This window comes from Onychomys torridus, chromosome 3 (assembly GCF_903995425.1).
Source record: "Onychomys torridus chromosome 3, mOncTor1.1, whole genome shotgun sequence".
NCBI lineage: Eukaryota > Metazoa > Chordata > Mammalia > Rodentia > Cricetidae > Onychomys > Onychomys torridus.
Window position 1 is genome coordinate 64,533,881 of NC_050445.1, and position 23,440 is coordinate 64,557,320.

Sequence of the window (23,440 nt, forward strand, 5' to 3'; positions counted from 1 at the left end):
ACCAGGTTTACAATCAATAGCACTAAAAAAAAAAAAAAAAAAACAAAACAAAAAAAAAAAAAACACAGGCCCCAGGTGGAGCTCCAGGTATCCAATTGTCGAGAAAGAGGAGGGTCTGCAAGAGCGTGAATTGTTGAATCCAAGATTGCAAAAAGCACGGGGACAATAGCCAAACGAATGGAAGCACATGAATTATGAACCAAAGGCTGTGGAGCCCCCAGCTGGATCAGGCCCTCTGGATAAGTGAGACAAATGAATAGCTTGATCTGCTTGGGAGGCACCCAGGCTGTGGGACCCGGATCTGTCCTTAGTGCATGAGCTGGCTGTTTGGAACCTTGGGCTTACACAGGGACACTTTGCTCAGTCTGGAAGGAGGTGACAGGACCTGCCTGTACTGAATCCACCAGGTTTAAATGAATCCCCAGGGGTGCCTTGATCCTGGAGGACATGGGAATGGAGGGGAGGGGCTGGGGGGAAGGTGGGGGTGGGGGCGGGAGGGGGGGAGGACAGGGGAACCCATGGCTGATGTATAAAATTTAAAACACATAATAATAAAGAAAAAAAAAAGAATAAAATGACCAAGGAATATTTTGAAAAAAAAAAAAAAAAAAGCTTTTTCAAAACAATTCAGTACTATGGCCATCAACATGTACCCTCAAAAATGGAATTATGTGTCACTTGAAAAGTCCTTTGGACCAGTTAATCCCCAAAGAAAACTGAGCTTTCATAGTGTCTGAATGACCTCACATTTAATCTATGGCCACTAAATGCCTCAATCCTAAGGGTGGACCTTGTCCCTCTCACCATTATGGCAGAAATGCGGTACATGTTACATACAGCTCAGTCCTATGAAGAGTCAAAGCCATCTCCTACCAGATGCTGAAGCTGTCTCCTCACTGTCATGCTTCTCGTGCCACTCCATGGTCCTGTAATAGCTGAGCATCACTTCCCACAGTGCTTTGCACAGGTCCGCCAGGCATGGAATATAGCTGTCTGGTGTTACATGCTGAAGAAAAGGAGTCAATTCCCAAGAATGATATTTTCTTAAATACTCACAGCTAATCAAAATGAAATGTTCTATTATTAATCAGATTCAAGTAAAATTACAAGTAAGAAAATTTCTTCCACTTGTACAGCATAAAAAGAAAATCAATAAGAAAAAAATTTCAAGTAATTCCCATTTCAACATAGCTTTTTATTACTTCTTAGTAATAACAGTCCATATAGTATGATTCAATTGTAGTCCCTGAACCAATCTAAGAAATTATTGAACTGATAAGTGTTTTCAAAACATACATTTAACTTCCTCAAACGTCAGAACACAGCCCAGGAATGGAGTCATGTGAGATTTATGAGACTTTGTGAGAAAATTCCAAACGAACAAGTCTTGTAACCTCTGTTCTTCCGTAACACGGGTTGTTCTTGGAATGTGCTCTTGTGCCCTTCCCAGTATAGGAGTGAGTTACTTCAGCAGTTGTTATTCATATGCCTCTCTGGAAAAACATGGCTTTTCCACGTGTGGCTTGTCCTTGTGACTGAACACCTTACTCATGTGATTTTCTGCACCTTCAGAGTATCAACTGTCTGATTCTCTGGATAAAGCTGGCTATTGCATGAGACTTTAGTCCACCTCATTTTAGGCCTCGCTTTTCCAGGTTCACACTAACTAGAGTGGTAAACAACCAAATATACTTTTTCAAATACATGTCTAAACATTTAGACACGGCTTTATATTTATTTTTGGAGCAGATTCACAAACGGCATAATGAAAGCTGGATTTACCATCCAATGATTTCATCTGTGTAAATGAGTAAACATTTTGACAATCTCTGAATTCTACAGATGTACCAGTACAATGAGACATTTTAAAGCAAGTTATTACACACACAGATTACGAAATACTGCAAAGCTCACAAGCGCCCTGCTCCTGTCTTTCTACATCTATGAAAACAAGCCTTCGGCCTGCCTTCTTTTTCCTGTTCTACCTTGCAAGCTTCCCATCTGGCATATGGCAGCATTTGCTCCACTGTTAGATTTTCTAGATCCTTGAAGTTTGTGATCAACCCACCAGAGAGAACTCTTCTGATGAGCACAGAAGGGCTCAGGGACTGGAACGAGCAGTCCTCCAGGGGAAAGTGCTAGCAGAGCACAGCTGCTCAGGATGCTCACAGGCCCACAGCCTTCATGGGGCTTCTTAGGATGCTCACATGCCCAAGGCTCTTGCCAGGCTGCTGCTTGGGATGCTCATACATCCATGATCCTCACTCTCAAAAGGCCTGTTAGTTCCAGAATGACTTCACCCCCACAAATCTCCAAACATTTACCAAACACTAACCAGGATGTCTCAGAACACTTCTGTGGAAGCATGTCAAATTTCTCAAACCGAACCACAAAGTAGAAGACGTAACCTCTGGAATCGGATTGCCTATGTAAGACTTATGACAGAAATGCTTGACTGGTTTAATATTACAAGACCAATTAATATTTGCCCCACTAATAGGTCCAAGAAGGAAAAAAATGACTACTCAAAGATACTAAAACAGAAAAGCTGACCATCATTCATTCAACAGCCATCCTAATTAAAAACTTATGAATAAATTAAGACTGACCTCATAATTCCTTAAAGCACAACTGCTATGGTCAAGAAACAGTTAAGGCTACTTCTATCTCTACTAGTGTTTCATAGTTTTGGGAGTCAGTGGCCAATACAACTAGACCAAAGGACTAGGGCTGCACAGATCAAAAACCTCCTTCAATCTACTAACTGACACTGTAACTGCAAACTCCTACAGTCAACAAAACTCACTCAGTAATAACCCAGCAGAGCCACAGGTTATAAAATTAACATGCAAAAAGTAAGATTCATATTAATAACAATCCTTTAGATTTACACTGCCTGGAGTACCTCATTTACAATAAAAAAGACAAAAAGCTTTAGGAATAATCTCTGCAATACATGTTCAAAGACTCCATGAGGAAAATCATGAGATACCCTGAAAAATGTAAAAGATCTGAGCTAACAGAGAGTCAAGCTTATTCTTGATTAGAATATTTCAGTGTTTATGAACATACTAAACAAAGTTAATGCATTACCTTATTATGGTACCAACTGTAAAGCCCCTGTCTCTCAGAAAAACCTAGTATGTGATGGATGTGGCGCCTCACATCACTAGGCAGTCATTTTCAGAAATGGTGTCAGCCAACAGGAAAGACTAAATAAGACCCGCTTCCTACTGATACACATAGAGATCTAAATAACAAAAATACAACTATAGAGCACTAGGAAAATTTTCCTCTCTAGTGTTACTACAAATAAAACTCTCCTTTGTACACCTCAAAATACAGAGGGAACAAAACTAAAACCTGATAAATTTTTACATTAAATAAAAACCAGAATTTGTATGACCATAAACAAAGACAAAACACAAAGATGCACTTGAAAAAAATCACATATAAAGAATTAATATCCTACATCTAGACATAACTCTAAATAGTGTGAAAAGCTGGATGTGACACTGTATGCCTGCAGTACCAGCTATTTGGAAGGTTGAAGCAGGGGGATGAACCTATGAGTTTTAATTTTTTCCCTCAGTTTATTTTAGCACATCATTATGCCCAACTCATCTCCTACCACATACACATTAGAAAGAACAAGATCAGGAAAGATGAAAAGTGTATGGCCAAGTAAAACAAAACTCAAAGAGTTCCAGGCTGTACCTTGGCAATCATTCACCCAATACAAGCAGGCCTCCAAGATCAATTTTAAACATTTTCAGATTCTACATTGCTTAATTTACATTTATATTATGCAAATGTATTTCATCTAAGTATACTCCAACATTCTCCCGGAAGATAAGAGGATGATAACATTAAGTGTAATTTTTTTTCTCTACAAAAAAAAATAAATAAATAAAAATAGAACTATACAAATAGCTGTTACAGTCCACCAATGAATTTCTACATTACATCACAGTTTATCAAACCACAAAATTAAAACTTAAGTCTACTACCTTTGCTCTAAACAATGTGCTTTCCTATGCTATGTCTCAAGGCTCCTCTCCTATACTGTCTCAGGGCTCCTCTCCTATGCTATGTCTCAAGGCTCCTCTCCTATGCTATGTCTCAAGGCTCCTCTCCTATACTGTCTCAAGGCTCCTCTCCTATACTGTCTCAAGGCTCCTCTCCTATACTGTCTCAGGGCTCCTCTCCTATGCTGTCTTAGGAGCTTACTGTTGTTTAACAGATGCATCAAGCCAGATATAATATATGTGATATTTTTCAAAATCAAGTGAAATTATAGCAAGTATGTCTGTCACTGGTTCAAGTATAAATGATTCACAGATCTAACTAAATCAAGGACCTTGTCTAAAAGTCTCCCAAAAGAACTCAAATTTTATTATAATCCAATACATCAATGTCTCCAAGCATATGAGAATAATAAATTTAACACCAGACAGTAAGATAATTATCATCTAAGTTTATATTCTAAAAATACAAACTATAGAGACCATTTTACTAAAAAAAAAAAAAAAAAAAAAAAAAAAAAAAAAAATCTGTGCTTGTAATATGCTGGGAATAAGATTCATTTTGCAATAAAATTGAGCCATTTCCACTATACCATGCAAGCAATTAGTAAAAGCTTTTTAGACATGTACTTAAAAAACGTTTGCAAGCCAAGATTGGTGGCACACACCTATAACCTAACTGAAGAGACAGAGGCAGAGACAGGTACGTTACAAGTTCAAGGCCAGCACAGGCTACATAGTGAGACCTTGTCACAAATCAATCAATAAACTAAAAAAATAAAAAATCACTTGTAACCTGTATATTCTAATTAGTTTATGAAAAGCACCTCTAAAACTAAACTGGGGCTGATATAGGAAAAATCCTCTCTGCTGAATAGATTTCACAGTGTTCAAAGGTGCTAAGCAGGTCACTGGGTTGAAAAGTCATGGATTTAGTCTGTGGTCAAATCTTCATGCCACTATAATGACCTGTCAAGCAAGATGTGCCTATAGAGGTAATAGTGACAGGACAGTTATTGGAGTAACCAACTGTTTTCTGTTTAGATGTGAGCCTGTTACTGATACAGAAATTCATGCCTGATACTGTAAACCCACCCAAAAGCCCACAGGTATAGGACCTGTGGCAGAGGAGTAGGGACAGAAACCTAGTACTGTTGTTTTGCTAACTGGGTATGTGTAGTGGATAGCCATCCCAGCATTGGCCTGGAAGTTCCAACCCCCATTGAGGCTTCGGTAATGGTCACGCCCACAAGGCGGGGTGGAGGAGGAAGCAGAAGACCCAAGTAATGGTCACGCCCACAACCTCTCCCTCTCTCTCTCTCTCTCTCTCTCTCTCTCTCTCTCTCTCTCCCCCCCCTCCTCTCTCTCTCTCCCCCTCTCTCTCTCCTCTCTCTCCTCTCTCCTCTCCCTCTTCCTCTCTCCACCTCCTGCATCCAGCGTCCCAGAACCAAGAGAGAGAGACCTCCCCTCGATCCTGGGTCTTCCGCTTCTTCTCCACCCCGCCTTGTGGGTGTGACCATTACTGAAGCCTCAATGGGGATTGGAACTTCCAGGCCAATGCTGGGATGGCTATCCACTACAGGTATGTCATCAATCTGCCTTCTAAATACTGATGTTTATAAGCACTGCTTTCAACCTTGGTCAAAGAAGTTTCAGTTTTGTAGTGGCAAAGAGAGAGACTCTGAGTGCTCAGACCTAAATGGGACATCTGTATCAATTCCCAGAGGCTTAAAGGAATATCACAGGACAGAGGCTAGAAAGAATGTAAGATCTCTGCAGGAAATGCTAGCTTCTGAACATGGCCTGGCTGTTTCACTACCAAACTCGTGGAGCTAGCAGTAGCTATCCAAGGCCTGCACAAGATCAAACCAGTCAACAATTCCTCATGGACAGGAGAAGGGAGGGACTCACAGACTTCCACCCTTAGCTGAGGGGCTGTACTAGTCTTCATGATAACGGATATTTGAAGGCTTGATCTGCAGTTGGAAGGATTAAGAAGTATGGCCTTGTTGGATATGTGTCATGGGGGAAGGAGGTCTGAAGTTTCAAAAACCCAACCCAGTTAGCTCTTTCTCTGCCTATGGATGAGATGTAAACACTCAGCTACTGTTGCATGCCATGTCTGCCTGCTTGCTGACATGCTCCCCAGCATTATGGTCATGCACCCTCTAAAACAGTAAACAAGCCTCATTAAATACTTTCTTTGATAAGCTGCCTTCCTTGCTCATGGTGTCTCTTCACAGTGACCAGAAAGTAACTGAGACAGGGGCCACTGGCTACTTGCTGCTGGGAAGGAAATCCTTTATCTTCAAGGCTCTGGCCACAGGTAGACTGCCATATCAGAACAATCAGACTCCTCAAATTATTACAAAGAAGACTGTAGTGAGGAAAGAATAGGAAAGGGAGGCTTATATTAGGGGTCTGGGGAAAGTAAGATGGGGAGTTAGGTATCTATATAACTAAGATACAATGTATGTATGTATATATGAAATTGAAAGACCAGATAAACCATTTAAATAGTCCAATAACCCCTAAGGAAATAGAATCAGTCATTAAAAATCTCCCAACCAAAAAAAGCCCAGGACCAGATGGTTTCAGTGCAGAATTCTACCAGATCTTCAAAGAAGACTTAATACCAATACTCTTTAAATTGTTCCACACAATAGAAGCAGAAGGAATATTACCAAACTCCTTCTATGAGGCTACAATTACCCTGATTCCTAAACCAAACAAAGATGCAACGAAGAAAGAGAACTACAGACCAATCTCCCTCATAAACATTGATGCAAAAATAGTCAATAAAATACTGGCAAACAGACTCCAAGAACACATCAAAACAATTATCCACCAAGATCAAGTAGGCTTCATCCCAGGGATGCAAGGGTGGTTCAACATACGAAAGTCCGTCAATGTAATACACCATATAAACAAACCCAAAGAAAAAAACCACATGATCATCTCACTAGATGCAGAAAAGGCTTTTGACAAAATCCAACACCCCTTCATGATAAAGGTCTTGGAGCGATCAGGAATACAGGGAACATACCTAAACATAATAAAGGCAATCTACAGCAAGCCAACAGCCAACATCAAATTAAATGGAGAGAAACTCAAAGCAATACCACTAAAATCAGGAACAAGGCAAGGCTGTCCCCTCTCCCCATACTTATTCAATATAGTACTTGAAGTTCTAGCCAGAGCTATAAGACAACATAAGGAGATTAAGGGGATACAAATTGGAAAGGAAGAAGTCAAACTTTCCCTATTTGCAGATGACATGATAGTATACATGAGTGACCCCCAAAATTCAACCAAGGAACTGATACAACTAATAAAAATCTTCAGCAACATAGCAGGATGCAAGATCAACTCAAAAAAATCAGTAGCCCTCCTATATACAATAGACAAACAGGCTGAGAAGGAAATCAGAGACACATCACCCTTTACAATAGCCACAAATGATATAAAATACCTTGGGGTTACTCTAACTAAGCACGTGAAGGACCTATATGACAAGAACTTTAAGTCCCTGAAAAAAGAAATTGAAGATGTCAGAAAATGGAAAGATCTCCCATGCTCATGGATAGGCAAGATTAACATAGTAAAGATGGCGATCTTACCAAAAGCAATCTACAGATTCAACACAGTCCCCATCAAATTACAAACACAATTCTTTACAGACCTGGAAAGAATAATACTCAACTTCATGTGGAAAGACAAAAAACCCAGGATAGCCAAAAGAATCCTGCACAATAAAACAACCTCTGGAGGCATCACAATCCCCGACCTCAAGCTCTATTATAGAGCTACCGTAATAAAAACAGCTTGGTACTGACATAAAAACCGACATGTGGACCAATGGAATCGAATTGAAGACCCTGACATTAACCCGCACACCTATGAACATAATAATTTTTGACAAAGAAGCCAAAAATGTACAATGGAAAAAAGAAAGCATCTTCAACAAATGGTGCTGGCATAACTGGATGTCATCGTGTAGAAGGCTGCAAATAGGTCCATATCTGTCACCGTGCACAAAACTTAAGTCCAAGTGGATCAAAGACATAAATCCAGTTACTCTGAACCTGATAGAAGAGAAAGGAGGAAGCAGTCTTGAACGCATTCATTGGCACAGGAGATCACTTCCTAAATATAACACCAGTAGCACAGACACTGAGAGAAACAATCAATCAATGGGACCTGTTGAAACTGAGAAGCTTTTGTGGAGTAAAGGACATGGTTAACAAGACAAAGCGACAACCTACAGAATGGAAAAAGGTCTTCACCAACCCCACATCTGACAGAGGGCTGATATCCAGAATATATAAAGAACTCAAGAAATTAAAATGCCCAACAGTCCAAATGAGAAATGGGCTATAGAACTAAACAGAGAATTCTCCACAGAGGAAGTTCAAATGGCTGAAAGACATTTAAGGAATTGTTCAACATCCCTAATTATCCAGGAAATGCAAATCAAAATGACTCTGAGATATTACCTTACACCTGTCAGAATGGCTAAGATCAAAAACACAGAAGACAGCTTATGCTGGAGAGGATGTGGAGCAAGGGGAACTCTCCTCCACTGCTGGTGGGAATGAAAGCTTGTACAGCCACTTTGGAAATCAATATGGCGCTTCCTTAGAAAATTGGGAATCCATCTTCCCCAAGACCCAGCTGTAGCACTCTTGGGCATATACCCAAGGAATGCTCAATCATACCACAAGGACATTTGCTCAGCTATGTTCATATCAGCATTGTTTGTAATAGCCAGAACCTGAAATCAACCTAGATGCCCTTCAACTGAAGAATGGATAAAGAAAATATGGTACATATACACAATGGACTATTACTCAGCAGAGAAAAACAATGACATCATGAGGTTTGCAGGCAAATGGATGGATCTAGAAAAAACATCATCCTGAGTGATGTAACCCAGACTCAGAAGGACAAACATGATATGTACTCACTCATAGTAGGATACTAGATGTAAAACAAAGATGACTTGACTGCTACACAACTCTAGGGAGGCTACGTAGAAAACAGGACCCTAGGAAAGACACAGGGATTGCCCAATGACAGAGAAATGGATGAGATCTACATGAACAACCTGGATGACAGTGGGAGTAATGAAGGGCAAGGTTCAAGGGAAAGAAAGCTTAGGGGAACAGGAGATCCCAGCTGGATCAAGAACAGAAAGGGAGAATAAGGAATAACAGACCACGATAAATGAAGACCACATGAGAACAGGAAGAAACAAAGTGCTAGAGAGGTCTACAGAAATCTACAATGATACATCCTCTGTAGACTGCTGGCAATGGTCAAGAGAAAGCCTGATCTGACCTAGTCTGGTGATCAGATGGCCAAACACCCTAACTGTCGTGCTGGACCTCTCATCCAATAACTGATGGAAGTGGATGCAGAGATCCTCGACCAGGCCCCAGGTGGAGCTCCAGGAGTCCAATTGTCGAGAAAGAGGAGGGACTGTAAGAGTGTGAATTGTTGAATCCAAGATTGGAAAAAGCACAGGGACAAATAGCCAAACGAATGGAAACACATGTATTATGAACCAAAAGTTGAGAAGCCCCCAACTGGATCAGGCCCTCTGGATAAGTGAGACCATTGAATAGCTTGAACTGTTTGGACGGCACCCAGGCTGTGGGACCAGGACCTGTCCTTAGTGCATGAACTGGCTGTTTGGAACCTGGGGCTTACACAGGGACACTTTGCTCAGCCTGGAAGGAGGGGACTGGACCTCCCTGTACTGAATCCACCAGGTTGAATTGAATCCCCAGGGGAGTCTTGGCCCTGGAGGAAAGGGGCTGGGGTGAAGGTGCGGGCAGGGACGGGACAGGGGAGGACAGGGGAACCCATGGCTGATGTGTAAAATTAAAATACAAATATCATAAATAACAAAAGAAAAAGTAAAGTAATAATATGAAAGAGATTAACAGTCTTTTATTTATTATACAACTGTACTCATTAGAAAACTCTATTAAATATCTACCCAAAAAACTCAGAAAGATGCTTTACTATGAAAACATACCACACAGGAATTCTTAGGAGGTCCTTACAGAATTTCTGTTGTTTCACACTTAGATTTAGCACTCCACTCACATCCTAACAAACATGCAGAGAACAGATGCTCTGGTATCTTATAGGGACCCAAAATCCACAGTACCAGTAAACATACACACACACACACACACACACACACACACACACACGCACACGCACACGCACACGCACACACGCACACACGCGCGTACACAGAGTCATAGATTTAAGCAAACACCAGAGCCACAAGATCACTGGCAACACTGGGAAAATGCTGCTGCACCAGCAATGCCTAGTGAAAACATCACTAAAAGCATCTATGCAGATCCTGACCTGCGTCTCTAAGTGAGAAAGTAGTTAAAAGACTATTCCTCTCCGCTGCAAATCTCTAATGATTTCTGCATGTGCCAGGCTGTATGTAATGTCAATAACATATGCACTTTCTAACCACCAGAAACCTGAGTAGTCGCAGACAAAGCACAAAACTGGATGGGACATGTTTGGGCTCGAAGCCATGACACCTACATAACACCAGAGACAATATGACACGCCATAGATTTCTTTTAAAAAATAGAACATTTGACAAATATTCCTAGCACCTGACTAGCTTCTGGACTAAAAACACAAACAGCTCGTAGGGAAACACTACCATTCTCCACTATCGGGCACTTGCTCATTAGCGCTACATAGGTTCACAAACAAAAAGATGATGTAAGAGTGTACTGCACAGAGAACAACTGGCACAGAAAGGGCCTGAGTACCAGTCAGAGGTGTTTCTAATTGCTGATAAGCAGCCTCAATCAAATAGCTACCACCTGCATTATAAAATAGGCAAAGCATGCATCCTGATATGTAGATTTCAAAGTTTCAAATGATCAAGTGTGTTATGCTGTCTGAAATGACCATAAAAATAGTTATTTAAATATAAGAACACTGTTGAATTAAGAATGGCAATTTTTAGCAGGTTTCAAATAGTTTTCTACCAGCAGATTATTTCATTTCTGCTCACAGCATGCTAAGGAATATTTCACATGTGTATGCTTTCTTATTTTTTGTTGTTTTTTTTTTCACTGTCATATATATATATATATATATATATATATATATATGTATTTATTTATTTTTATTTTATAATTAGCTTAATTTTACATATCAGCCACAGATTCCCCTGTCTTTCCTCCTCCCATCCCCCAGCCTTCCTCCCCAACCCACCCTCCATTCCCACCTCCTCCAAGTGAAGGTCTCCCCTGGGGATTCTGCTCAGCCTGGTAGATTCAGTTGATGCAGGTCCAGTCCCTTCCTCCCTACACCAACACTGAGCAAAATGTCTCAGCATAGGCCCTAGGTTCCAAACAGCCAGCTCATGCACCAAGGACAGGTCCCAGTCCTACTGCCTGGGGGCTTCCTAAATAGTTCAAGCTCATCAACTGTCTCACTTATCCAGAGGGCCTGGTCCAGTTCCATGGGGCTCCTCAGCCATTGGTTCACAGTTCATATGTTTCCACTAGTTTGGCTATTTGTCCCTATGCTTTGACTAAGTAATTTTAAAAAGCATTTATCAAGAGGCAATAAAAAAAAATATATCCCGGGCATTGGTGGCGCACGCCTTTAATCCAGCACTCGGGAGGCAGAGGCAGGCAGATCATTGTGAGTTCGAGGCCAGCCTGGTCTACAAAGCGAGTTCCAGGAAAGGCACAAAGCTACATAGAGAAACCCTGCTTCGAAAAACAAAAATACACAATGATATTTGTAGCCTGATAATTTAAAAGCATACAGCAACTTCGAAAGATCACTTTATCATCTGTTTTTTTCTCAGTGAAAATAATCCAAAAGAAACACAAAAGGGAATTAAGCTTACATTACACACAAATTTTCATTCATCAAAATACATTAAGCCTAGTCCAAATTGCAGCCTTAAATACCATCTCATGAAGTCTTGACTTTAAAAAGCATATGAAAATACACAATATGCACAAACAGATACAAACAACAGAGCTAACCAGTGTAAAAAGACCCTTATTTGTCTAAAATACCTTTTTTAGTAAGTAGGAATTATTTTCTGTTTAATAGAAATTGCAAACTTGTAGTAACTTGCTTTATCACTTAAAGTCATCTATCAATTACAGCCACACTAACAAAATAAAAAATAAAGGTGATTATTTTGGTAATAAAATATATATAATTAAAATAATAAATGGTTCAAAGTTCAGAAATATCAAATGATGGCTCTATTTAAAAGTGGACAAGTATGTAATTATGTAACTATAATCAGACTCAAAGTTAATAACCACAAAATGGGTAAAACAGTCCTGATTTAGAAATTTATTTTAAAAAGATATTCCAACCTCATTAATATCTGTCATTATTAACTCCCTAATATATCGAATACACCTTCTAAATCAGCTGTTCTCAATCTGTGGGTCGAGATCCACCTGTGAGTCAAAAACTCTTTCACGGGGTCACCTAAGACCATCAGAACACACAGATACTTACATTATGATTCCCAATAGTGCTTACATTATAATGCACAACAGTAGCAAAATTATAGTTATGAAGTAGCAATGAAAATAATTTTATGGTTGGAGGTCACCACAATATGAGGAACTCTATTAAGGGATCGCAGCATTAGGGAGGTTGAGAACCACTGTTCTAGAATATTTAAAAGTAAGAAAATTTCTCTAGTTCCCAAAAGACGTGCATGTGTGTGTGTGTGTGTGTGTGTGTGTGTGTGTGTGTGTCCTGTACTCTTCATAAACTTGTTGAAGAGTGAAGATTAGTTGATTCTTCATGCTAATTCCTGGAAATATATTTTAAGCAGCTATCTACTTCCTAGAAGTGTTAGTGTTTCCTCATCTGAAGTGTGAAGAGGCTCACAATGTCCAGGAGAGACCAAGCTGGAATGAGTGACCACAGTACATAGTGGCATCCACACTGCAGCCACTGGGCCCATGCATTGCCACTGCATTCAGCCTCTGGTGTCATCCTCCAAAACCCTTCTTGCACACTGCTGTGACACCACCCTCCTGGCTGCCCTCCCACCCTGCCAGCTACTTTTTCAGATTCTTTATCCCCTTTCTATAACCTAGACCCAGAATACCACAAAGCCAACAGCTTAATGTTTTCTTCACCTCCCTTCACCCTTTCCCCAATTGTACCTGGTCTCATGGCTCTAACTTCAAGCAGATTCCAATTCTGGAGCTACAGCCCTGGCCTGTCTGAGATCTTTCATCCAACGGCCTCAACAAGGCACCTGACGTTTAACAGGAGCCAAACAAGCTAAGGTGGTGGCATGTGCCCACAGCTCTGGAGCTTGGGAGACTAAGGGAGGGAATCACAAGCTCAAGGCTACTTTGGGCTATAGAGTGAGATGCTTCAAAAACCGAAAGGAGGAGTACCCAGAGATGCCTGGTTTCTGTCTATAGTTCTGCTGCTCCCCAACCTGCCCTGTAAAAGCAACTGACACTACCATTTCCAAGCGGTCAGCCTCTGTTCTTCACATTCCAAGCTACATCAGCCAAGCTAAAGCACACTCTCAATGCATCCACTCCTGACCTGCCATGTATGAAGCACCACATTGGAAAAGAAATAGAAGATGAACATGTTTGTTTTTCACTTTGGTGGCATCTTCCGACAGTAGGCACAAAGAAGTGGGGAGTTGCTCCTTAAGCCAGAGGGAGGAAGAACAACAGTGAAACTAATGCATACCGTGCAGAGATCTTTGTACTGCAGCTTCTGGAACTTGGTATCTGTGTTTCCTGCACACAGCTCCACATAGCCCAGCACAACTTGAAACACAGTGTTGTGAATGGCTTGAGTGAAGTGCATATGAAGTTGATCCATTGCAGTCTAGGACAGAAAAATAAAGGATATAATTTCATAGTCTTAAGGAATGTCAAAGGATTTGACAAAACACAGAAGAAAAACCTCATCAACTGTAACTACAACATAGAGGTCATTATCATCCTTACAATTAACTACGGTATAGACTGTTTGCAAAGAAGCTTTCACATAGCCACGGCATCACCACACTCAGGCTGAGTGTCAACTGTGAAACTGCCCCTGCTCTGTTTCATAAGTGGTACTCTCGTCCATTCTCAAGCATGTCATTTATAGTTGCAGCTCTGTGTCCTTGTCCTACCAGATGCTCACTCCCTTACACTGTTCAGGGGACTCCTCAATGGTCAGCTCCCTGACCAACCTACTGAAATCAGCACTTCTCACCACTCTTCCCGCTTGCTCTGTGTGGCTCTTCTATACTCACAAACTTCACATGTGCATATGCGGGGTCTCAATTCTGGCCCTGACAGGCAGGCTCATATGTCTGAATGTGTGGTCATCAGGAAGTGGAACTGTTGAAAGGATCAGACTGATCAAGAAAGATTTGGCCTCGTTGAAGGAAGTGTGGTCTTGGAGGTGTGTCACTGGGGGTGGGGTCTAAGGTTTCAAAAAGCCCGACTCTGACCTAGACACCCCCCCCCCCCGCTTGCTGTCTACAGATCAGGATGTGAAGCTCTCAGCTACTTCTTCAGCATCATGTCTGCCTGCATGCTGCCATGCTCCCTAAGATGATAAGAATGAACTAGCCTCTGAAGCTATAAGCAAACCCTCAATTAAATGTCTTCTTTTATAAGAGTTATCTTGGTCATGGTGGCTCTTCACAGCAATAGAACACTGAGTAAGACAGTATCCCTCACCAGAACAAAACATATGATAGTCTATTTTCTGGCACTTGAAGCAATATAGCAAGTAGGTACAAATGTATATTTAATGAACACAAAACAATCTTATGGAGGAAATTAAAAGTCATAATTCTATTTCCAAAGGTCTCTATACATGCCACTCAGAAATGCCAAGTGACTTTCTTCTTGTAGTTTCCCTAAGACACAGCTTAAGATAATGGAAATTAACAAGATACAAAAAGTAGGCACTTTAAATGGTAAACAGAATTTAAAACATTTTGTAAAAGTCTTAAATTTCCTTCCAAAACATGGCACCATTTACAAGAAAGAAAAAAGAAAAAAGCTTGTGTCTATCATGTTTAAAAGTTGGCTGAATAAATGCATCATCCTAGATACAGAGGACATGCATGACCCATGTTTCATGTTTTTCATGGAAGACTTGGGATAATGAGTACATATTACATGGCAAGCATCAGTATTGGGGAAATCTGCTAGATGAATCGGAAAGATAAATGTACCCAATGAGCAACAGCTTATATACTGTTTGAGGGAGTCAGGCTAGACCATTTAGGAACAAACAAAGTCCCATACTAAAACCCACATCACCAGACCAAGACTTAAGGTACAAAACACTACATGTAATCTCTCATTGAATTTGAATTTGCTTGTACTTTTCTTTCCTTCATTTGGGATTGCTTGCTTGTTTGTTTGTTTGTTTGAAAACAGGTTTGGTTTTTGCTTTGCAGCCCAAACTTCCCTTGGTGTGCAGTCTTCCTGTCTCAGTCTCTCAAGTATAATATACTTTCTTAAATCCTACAGAAAATTGTGAAAATATTAAACCAGGCAAACATCATTCAAAACAAACTTTTAGGCTGTTTCAGTCACATTATTTACACTCTGAGACTCTGTTAATATCATGTTACCCCTATTAATTCAGCACTAAAATGTACTTTAAGTGAAATTTTGTAAAGACCACATTGGTAATATTCAGACTCAATCATGAAGGTTGATGGGTTCCTAATTATGAACTCTGTTTAGAACTAACCTGTGTTTTTCCAAGAAGTCGATAAGCTTGCTGAACCTTGGTATAATGATTAATGTCAAAATTCTTGCAGATTTTGGAAAGAGCTACATCCAATTGTTCCTATGCAATTAACAGAAAAAGAGGTGATGAGGAAACTGTTTTCAAGCAATGGAAAGAAAATATTAAGACTACCTTCCCTTCTTTTATAATTAATAACTATTTGCCATTATACTCGATTAGTCAAAACCAAGTATAAGTAAATTATAACTAGCCATTTTAATTTAGTTTTATATTTAAGTTTTATATAAATAATTAGCATTATTAATTTATATTCCTTGAAACCTATGCATTTCAGAAAAAACAAAATACGTACAGTTTTTCAAGAGACCTTACTTTATAGTATTTCTTAGCTTTATATTTCCTCAAAGATCTGCTAAAATTGAATAATCATATAAACTGAATGTGTGAGACTCTAAAAAAAAAATACAACAATCATTTTGCAATCAAGAAAAAGTAATTCTCAACCAAACACTGACTTTAAAAATATACACCCAATTAAGTTTTTCCTTTCCACCTGCCTCTGCCTCCTGAGTGCTGAGATTAAAGGCATGCACCACCACGGCCCGGCTAGCTTTTCCATCTTAAATCCACTTTTTATGGAGTTTCTATTTCAATGATTTCATTTTTAAACAATGATTTTTCTACATGCATATAATAATATTTTATATTAAGAATTAATAGAGAGCCCAGCAGTGGTGGCATATGGCTTTTATCCCAGCACTTGGGAAACAGAGGCAGGTGGATCTCTGATTTCCAGACCAGCCTAGTCCACAGAGTGAGTTCCAGGACAGCCAGAGCTGTTACACAGACAAACCTTGACTCAAAGTAGCAAAAGAAAATAAAAGACTGAATAAATACTGAGTTCTCAACAGAAAGTCCTCATTAAAAATATTGAGTACTATTTACTTACAGAATTCAAGTCAGTTGCTTTTGTGATTAGCAAACAAACAGACATTGTTATAATTAGCAAATAACTGCATTTATGAACAGGGACTTCTTTAACAAAAGGTCATTGGACAATGTGACTTATACAATTATGGTACCCAAACCAGGAAAGCAAAAGGCAAGAAGAGAATCCAGTAACTTATTGCTTATTAAAATGAGCCCCCTGCTTTGGAAATACTGCCAACAAGGCGGGAAGATTCTGAATGTAAGCAGGAGGATGAGGAAGCTTCATGATAAATCCTTTTCTTCCTGCTTCTACATTTTTAATCTGAACATTGTATTAGGAGGTTCTGGAATTTAGGAGAGTTTTTAACCAGTTAATAATTACAATGAAATCAACTTACTGGGCCGAAAGATAAGTAATTTATAAAGTACGACATGTGGAAAGTGTTTCTATTATACTACAACATAACAACACATCTATCTCCAGTTTGGAGATTACTATTTCTAGAAACAGTGATATTTCCAAATTCTGCCTTCAGGCCCCTAATTCTAGAAACATTATTTAGCTTACAAGTAAATTACTCTGACTATGCATGAACATTTCAGATAAAACACGAGAGATTTGAATGTAGTGATCTGGGGAGAGAGAAATAAAACACACACAGAAAACAATGCTGTGACTGCCAGACAAACACCCCAAAGGAAAATGCTGCCCAACTTGTTGTAAAGTTCCTCACCTCAATTTGTTCCAAAGTATCCTGCAGCTTTGAATTCAGCTCACTATAAAATAAAAGAGCGTTAGAGGTATCTGTTTTTAAAGATTAAATACGAAATAAATATGGCTGATGGGTGAAGAGCAAACCAGTACCTACAGTATGTGCAGTAATATGGGCTACTGATGACAAGCAGTACAGTTAGATAAGAGAAAGAAATAACTAAAGAATTGATAGAGAATTAAGAATTAAAAGTTCACAGCATTAAATTATGCCTTTTAATTTTAATTTTAAAAAAAATTAAAAAATTTAATTTTAATTTAAAATAAAAAGTAAAATTTCACAAATAAAGTTAATTTTTACAACATAGGAATAAAGAAATAGAAAACAAACTTTTTAAAAACACAATTGAACAGGACCATACACCTAGAAAGGTTAACAAAAGCTATGTAATACAATGTCAAGCTGAAGTAAACATGACAGAGCACAGCATGGTAACAGATAATGTCTCCACCAAAGTGATCTCTTATAACAACCAACTCTAATCAAAAGCTGAGCAAGCGTTCTTTTTTATTTCAAGGAACCAGTAGTGGCTTCTAAGTCTCTGTAGCAACTTAAGAGCTAAGAGCAGCTGAGACAATCTCACAGGACGAGGTTAGCAACGCCTCTTTGTAAAGTCACAGCAATGAGACTGTGAGGCTGACAGGACAAAGGATGGAGGGGACATATGGCAAATGACTCCAACAGATACTTGGCAAAGGGATATTCAAATGCACAGAAACAAAATAAAACACTAAGTGGCACTTGAGTCCATCAGTCATTCTGGAAAAGCAGCTATGAAAGACAGCAAAGTAACAAGCAGAATGGCCAGAAGGTATTTTAAAATCAAGAATGCATCCTCCAATTCTGGCTGGATGAGCAACAAATGGAACATCCCAATAAGCTTTCTGGAAAACTTTAAAGGCAACTGCGGTCCACACTCAGGCAGGCTATCTCTCAGCTGTTACAGGGCTGTGCATACATCTAGTCAAAGTGCACACACAATTCTCAGAGCCTATTTGTAACAGACAAAAATCTTCAAGTTGATACTATTTTAATAATATATTATCAAAAAAAAGGTCTCTGAAGTCCAATAAAATAAATTCAATCTCAAAAAAACACTGACAAATTTCTTAAAATAATAAAAATGAGTATAAGATTTAGTTCAACACATTGAAATCTTAGGTTTTTGTCAATGTTATCTGCTAATGATAAACTTGGCTCTCAAATTCCTAGTAGCCCATGCAAATAGGGAGGCTCACAATGCACAATTCACCATGCATAAGATCAAAGCACTCTAGTAGCTGAAGGGCAGAAAAACATACAAAAAAAGAAGAAGAAAGTTTACTTCTGATGTCACTAGCCTCTGGAAGAATTTTATAATTTTTTTTAATAAAGAGGAACATTCATTGCCAAAGCACCCTTGACAATCCTATTCTCATACTATAGACCTACATGGGCTCCTTGTCTTGCTCCTTCCAGAGCCTCTCATTGCACACTAAGGAGCTAACACCACAGGGAGCCAGGAATACAGACGGCCATAAAGGTACAAAGCAATCTGCCAGAAAGGAAGCCCAGCAGCAAGAAGCCTTTGACAGTATAGAGGATAAATGTTCAAACCCACCGAGAAAATTTTACTTTTTAAAAAACATACAATGCTTATCGTATATATATATATTTTTTTTTTTCACCTAAACTCAGATGCTGGCAGTTAAATTCTCTGGTAAAACCAACAGTGAGCAAAACTAGATCCTTAAGCCCCAGTGTTTCAGGGTTTATGCCTTAGAAATATTCAGATCTCTAGCCAGAGCTGACACATGATAGAATCCACAGCGATAGGCTAAAGAAATACTTATAAGCAGAACGCAGATTTTTCTTCAGAAAATAAATAAGTAAATAAATAACCACTCTAGAACAAGTTCTCCCAGACCCATGAGCCCTCCTGCCCTACTCCCTGTGGTCTTTATCTGCGCTTTCACATTGTTGTTGCCTGCCTGGTTCTTAAACACAAGCAAGTTTGCAGTACCCAAAACAAAAGTAAGATGACAATAACATCCCATGTTCAATATACACTTTGGTAGCTTCCCAAAAAGTAAGGACAAAGCAAATAAACAGCGTGGAGTGTGAGACCCTGGACTTCCCATTCATTTTTTTCAATGCTTTATCCTTTATCCTTATGGACTACACACACTTCACTAACCAAACCTGATTTTCACAACCTCTTCTCATGCTCACAGTTTTCACAACTAGGATACCTCTTCTACCAAACACCCACCTAGCTTTCCAGTCCCAAACGTCATCTTCTCTGGGAGATTCTCTTCTGCTCACTTCCTGTTCCCCAAAGATACCATTACTCCATTCATAGTTCCCTCTACTAAACAATGGGGACTGGGACTGTGCCTCCAGGACAGGCCTTCCTCAGCGAGTCCCCAGGACTAAACTCACTACCTGACTTGGTCAGCCAGTAACAAAAATCTGTGGGTCATATCTGCAATGCCAAGAAAACTCAATAATTAGCTCCTATTTCTACTTTAATACCTAAGACCATAGAGACAGCCGGAGAAGGAGAAGCAAAGCAGCCCATTAGACTCTGGGCCTGCAGGGGCTTTGGCAACAGAGAAATATGCAGAGCTAAACCTGGAGACTCCTCTGCCACATGAGCCTGAGCTGGAGGCAGAGCACAGACAGCAAGAATGACAGCACCGTGGCACTGCAGAGCTAGTAATCACTTCCTCTCTCGGGAGGAAAAAGAAGCGTCTCTAAATCCACTCACACTCTGCAGTCACTGTAAAAATGGTTGTCCATAAAACTGTAAATCTAGCTCTTGTTTTCCTGCAGTTCTTACTTATAGTTGCAACATTCTCTTTCTGTGAGCATGGTATGCAAACAGCATGTAGAAGCCTATAAATATAAAATATAGAAATCAATTTCATTTTATTAAAGAGGCTCTCAAAACCTCCAACTGCAGTCTGCCCACAACTGACTACTAATTAAATATACACACAGAGAAATTAGTGACAAAGGAGTGGGCATTAGCTGTGCAGCTTTAAAAGAAGTCCTTGGGTATCACTTAGAAGTACTGAGTTCAAGCCATTTTAGTCACTTAATCAAAGTATATTAAAAAGATTTACCCATAAACATTTTGATAAATAAAAGCTACATTGTGGTTTAAAAAAAAAATCACTAGTTCTAAAATGGAAGGCTAAGAGCTTTTAAAAGCTCTCTGCAAGCCCAAGAGAATGGACTGAATGCTTCTCCTGAGTCCAGGCATCACTAGAGAAAATGTAAAGATAATGTACCCTATATAACTAATTAAATGCTTTTATGTACCTGCTCTACACACACACACACACACACACACACACACACACACACACACACACACACCTTAGGAAGACTGCAAATAAATCAAACCTTTATACAAATCTGATGATTCAAAAAGACAAGATAGCACACAGAAAGTCAGCATTGTGCTGAACTTGCCTGATCTGGGACTTACAAAGCAGATGTTTCAAGTCAATTCCCTTAAGATCTCTGGGCATCAGTTTGTATATAAGGTAGGCTAACTCCAAAAGACTTCTAGCTCTACGATTTCCTGAGTCTAACACATGCTGACTACCTGTTACTCAATTGTCACATCTTTCTATGTGGTTTGGGCAAGTTCTAAGACTTTTAGAATGAATGTAAGTAAATGGAATTCCACAATTTATAGTTTATATCCATGGTCCATGAAAATATTAGTCTGTTTAGCTTAGAGGGTTCCAATCTACCCATGGGAAGGAGAATTTATCCACGAGCCTCAAAGAAGACCTAACTTCCCAATACTGTAAAACTAAACCAACAACCCTGAGAAGCTATGGAGCGTCTCTACAGCGTCCCAAGGCAAGTATGATGACTACAGCAGAACTGGTAAGATGACTGGTTATAATCGCATCTCTGTCCTCAATTTGTCCAGAAGTCCCCTGCCTAACTTAACACAATCAATCAGCATAAAGCTTGGAGTCCACGTCTAAGGATGCTAAATAGTCAATCATCTCCAAATGTTATGAATTCTTATTCTTAGCGAATTTGGGAAAACAAAGAAGGAAAATCCTCAGCACAGATGTGTCCATAGCTAAAAGCTGTGGACATTTACTATATAACTGAAGTTCACAAAACTGTCGAGATCACAGTCTGAGAAAAAACATATAGGATCCTTTAAACACTGTGTTATGGTAAAGTGCAATACTCAACAAACTAGTTCTGACAACTCACAAACTTCCTGCACATAACACAGAGCTCTCAGGGTCTGTCAAGAAGTTTCTCTCCAATGAAATAAAAAGTAATAAAGTAGTTATGACTTTCGGGACAACTTTCCTTGAAACTAATTTAGATAAATTTCAAGTGAAAAAGAAATTAAACACTTCATTCAGATTTAACATAAACACATTGTGAATCATATTCCCAGTAGATTTCAACTATATGACTCCACGTCCATCAACTCAAGAATTTTCACATAACACTGCAGAGGTTCTCTGTCAGTCAGAAAGTGAACAAAATTGGTATTATAGTTTATTTTATTAAGGAGGCTGAAACACAGCACATCTCAACAAAGACAGAGAAGAGGCACTTGCTGCCTTTCATTTTGTAGCCACTGAGTGCCTCAAGTCTCACTTGGAACAGTGAGTGTTAAACTGCAGGCATCTTACGTGAGGTCTCTCACACAGGGCTACTGTTTCCTTATGTAAAAGCAAAATGTGAATTCGAGTTTTCCTGCTTTCAGAACCTTAAGAGTCAGCCCAAGTTGTCTCTAATCTACTCTGCACCTCCTTTTAGGCCACTAGACTTGTTTGCTCAACCTCAATCTTTCCCTTTTATTTCAAACAAAGGAGTCATGTGACTAGAACCCTCAAACAATCAAGACCAAATTAAGACATGGAGATACATGGTTCATACAAACTTAATTGAAACTTTAAAAAAAAAAGTCTATCAGAATGCAGAAATGTTCTAAATCATGAAGTAGTTCTCTTAAAGACATTTCCACTAAGGGGAGGAGGCAGGCATGGTAGCACATACCTTCAATCCTAACACTAGGGAGGCAGAGGCACAAGTTTGAGGCCTGCCCACATACATGGCAAGTTCCAGGCAACCTCTGTCTCAAAATAAATAGATAGATAGATAGATGATAGATTAGATAGATAATAGATAGATGATAGATAGATAGATAGATGAATAAATAAATAAATGGATAAATACAAATAAATAATTATAGGAGAATATAAATGATTCTCTAGTATTCAAGAATCACAAATGGCTGAAAAACATTTTAAGAAATGCTCAACATCCTTAATCATCAGAGAAATGCAACTCAAGATGACTCTGAGATTCCATCTTACACCTGTCAGAATGGCTAAGATCAAAAACACTAATGACAGTCAATGCTGGAGAGGATGCAGAGCAAAGGGAACACTCCTCCACTGTTGGTGGGAACGCAAACTTGTACATCCACTGTGAAAATCAGTATGGTGGCTTCTCAGAAAATTGGGAATTGATCTACCTCAAGACCCAGCCATACCACTCTTGGGCATATACCCAAGGAATGCTCAACCATATCACAAAGACACATGCTCAACTATTTGTAATAGCCAGAACCTGGAAACAACCCAGATGCCTGTCAACTGAAGAATGGATTAAGAAAATGTGGTACATATACACAATGGAGTACTACTCAGCAGAGGAAAACAATGACGGCATGAAATTTACAGGCAAATGGATGGAACTAGAAAATATCATCCTGAGTGAGGTAACCCAAACCCAGAAGGACAAACATGGTTGTAGTGGGTAGCGATCCCAGCCTTGGCCTGGAAGTTCCAACCCCCCTTGAGGCTTCGGTAATGGTCACGCCCACAAGGCGGGGCTGAGGGAGGATGCTGAAGACCCAGGATGGAGAGGAGAGGCTTCTCTTGATTCTGAGACCCT

At 39.5% G+C, this 23,440-nt stretch overlaps 1 protein-coding gene across 1 annotated transcript in view; it reads right to left on the minus strand.

Annotated features, from left to right (window-relative positions):
• Vps50 (VPS50 subunit of EARP/GARPII complex) overlaps nt 1–23,440 on the minus strand; it is a 116,357-nt gene that overhangs the window by 65,381 nt on the left and 27,536 nt on the right. The window contains exons 10-13 of the mRNA XM_036180518.1: nt 17,468–17,510; nt 15,804–15,902; nt 13,785–13,925; nt 874–1,006 (exon numbers count right to left, since the gene is read on the minus strand). Of these exons, the coding sequence (XP_036036411.1) occupies nt 874–1,006; nt 13,785–13,925; nt 15,804–15,902; nt 17,468–17,510 (416 nt within the window). The remainder of the gene's footprint in view (nt 1–873; nt 1,007–13,784; nt 13,926–15,803; nt 15,903–17,467; nt 17,511–23,440) is intronic.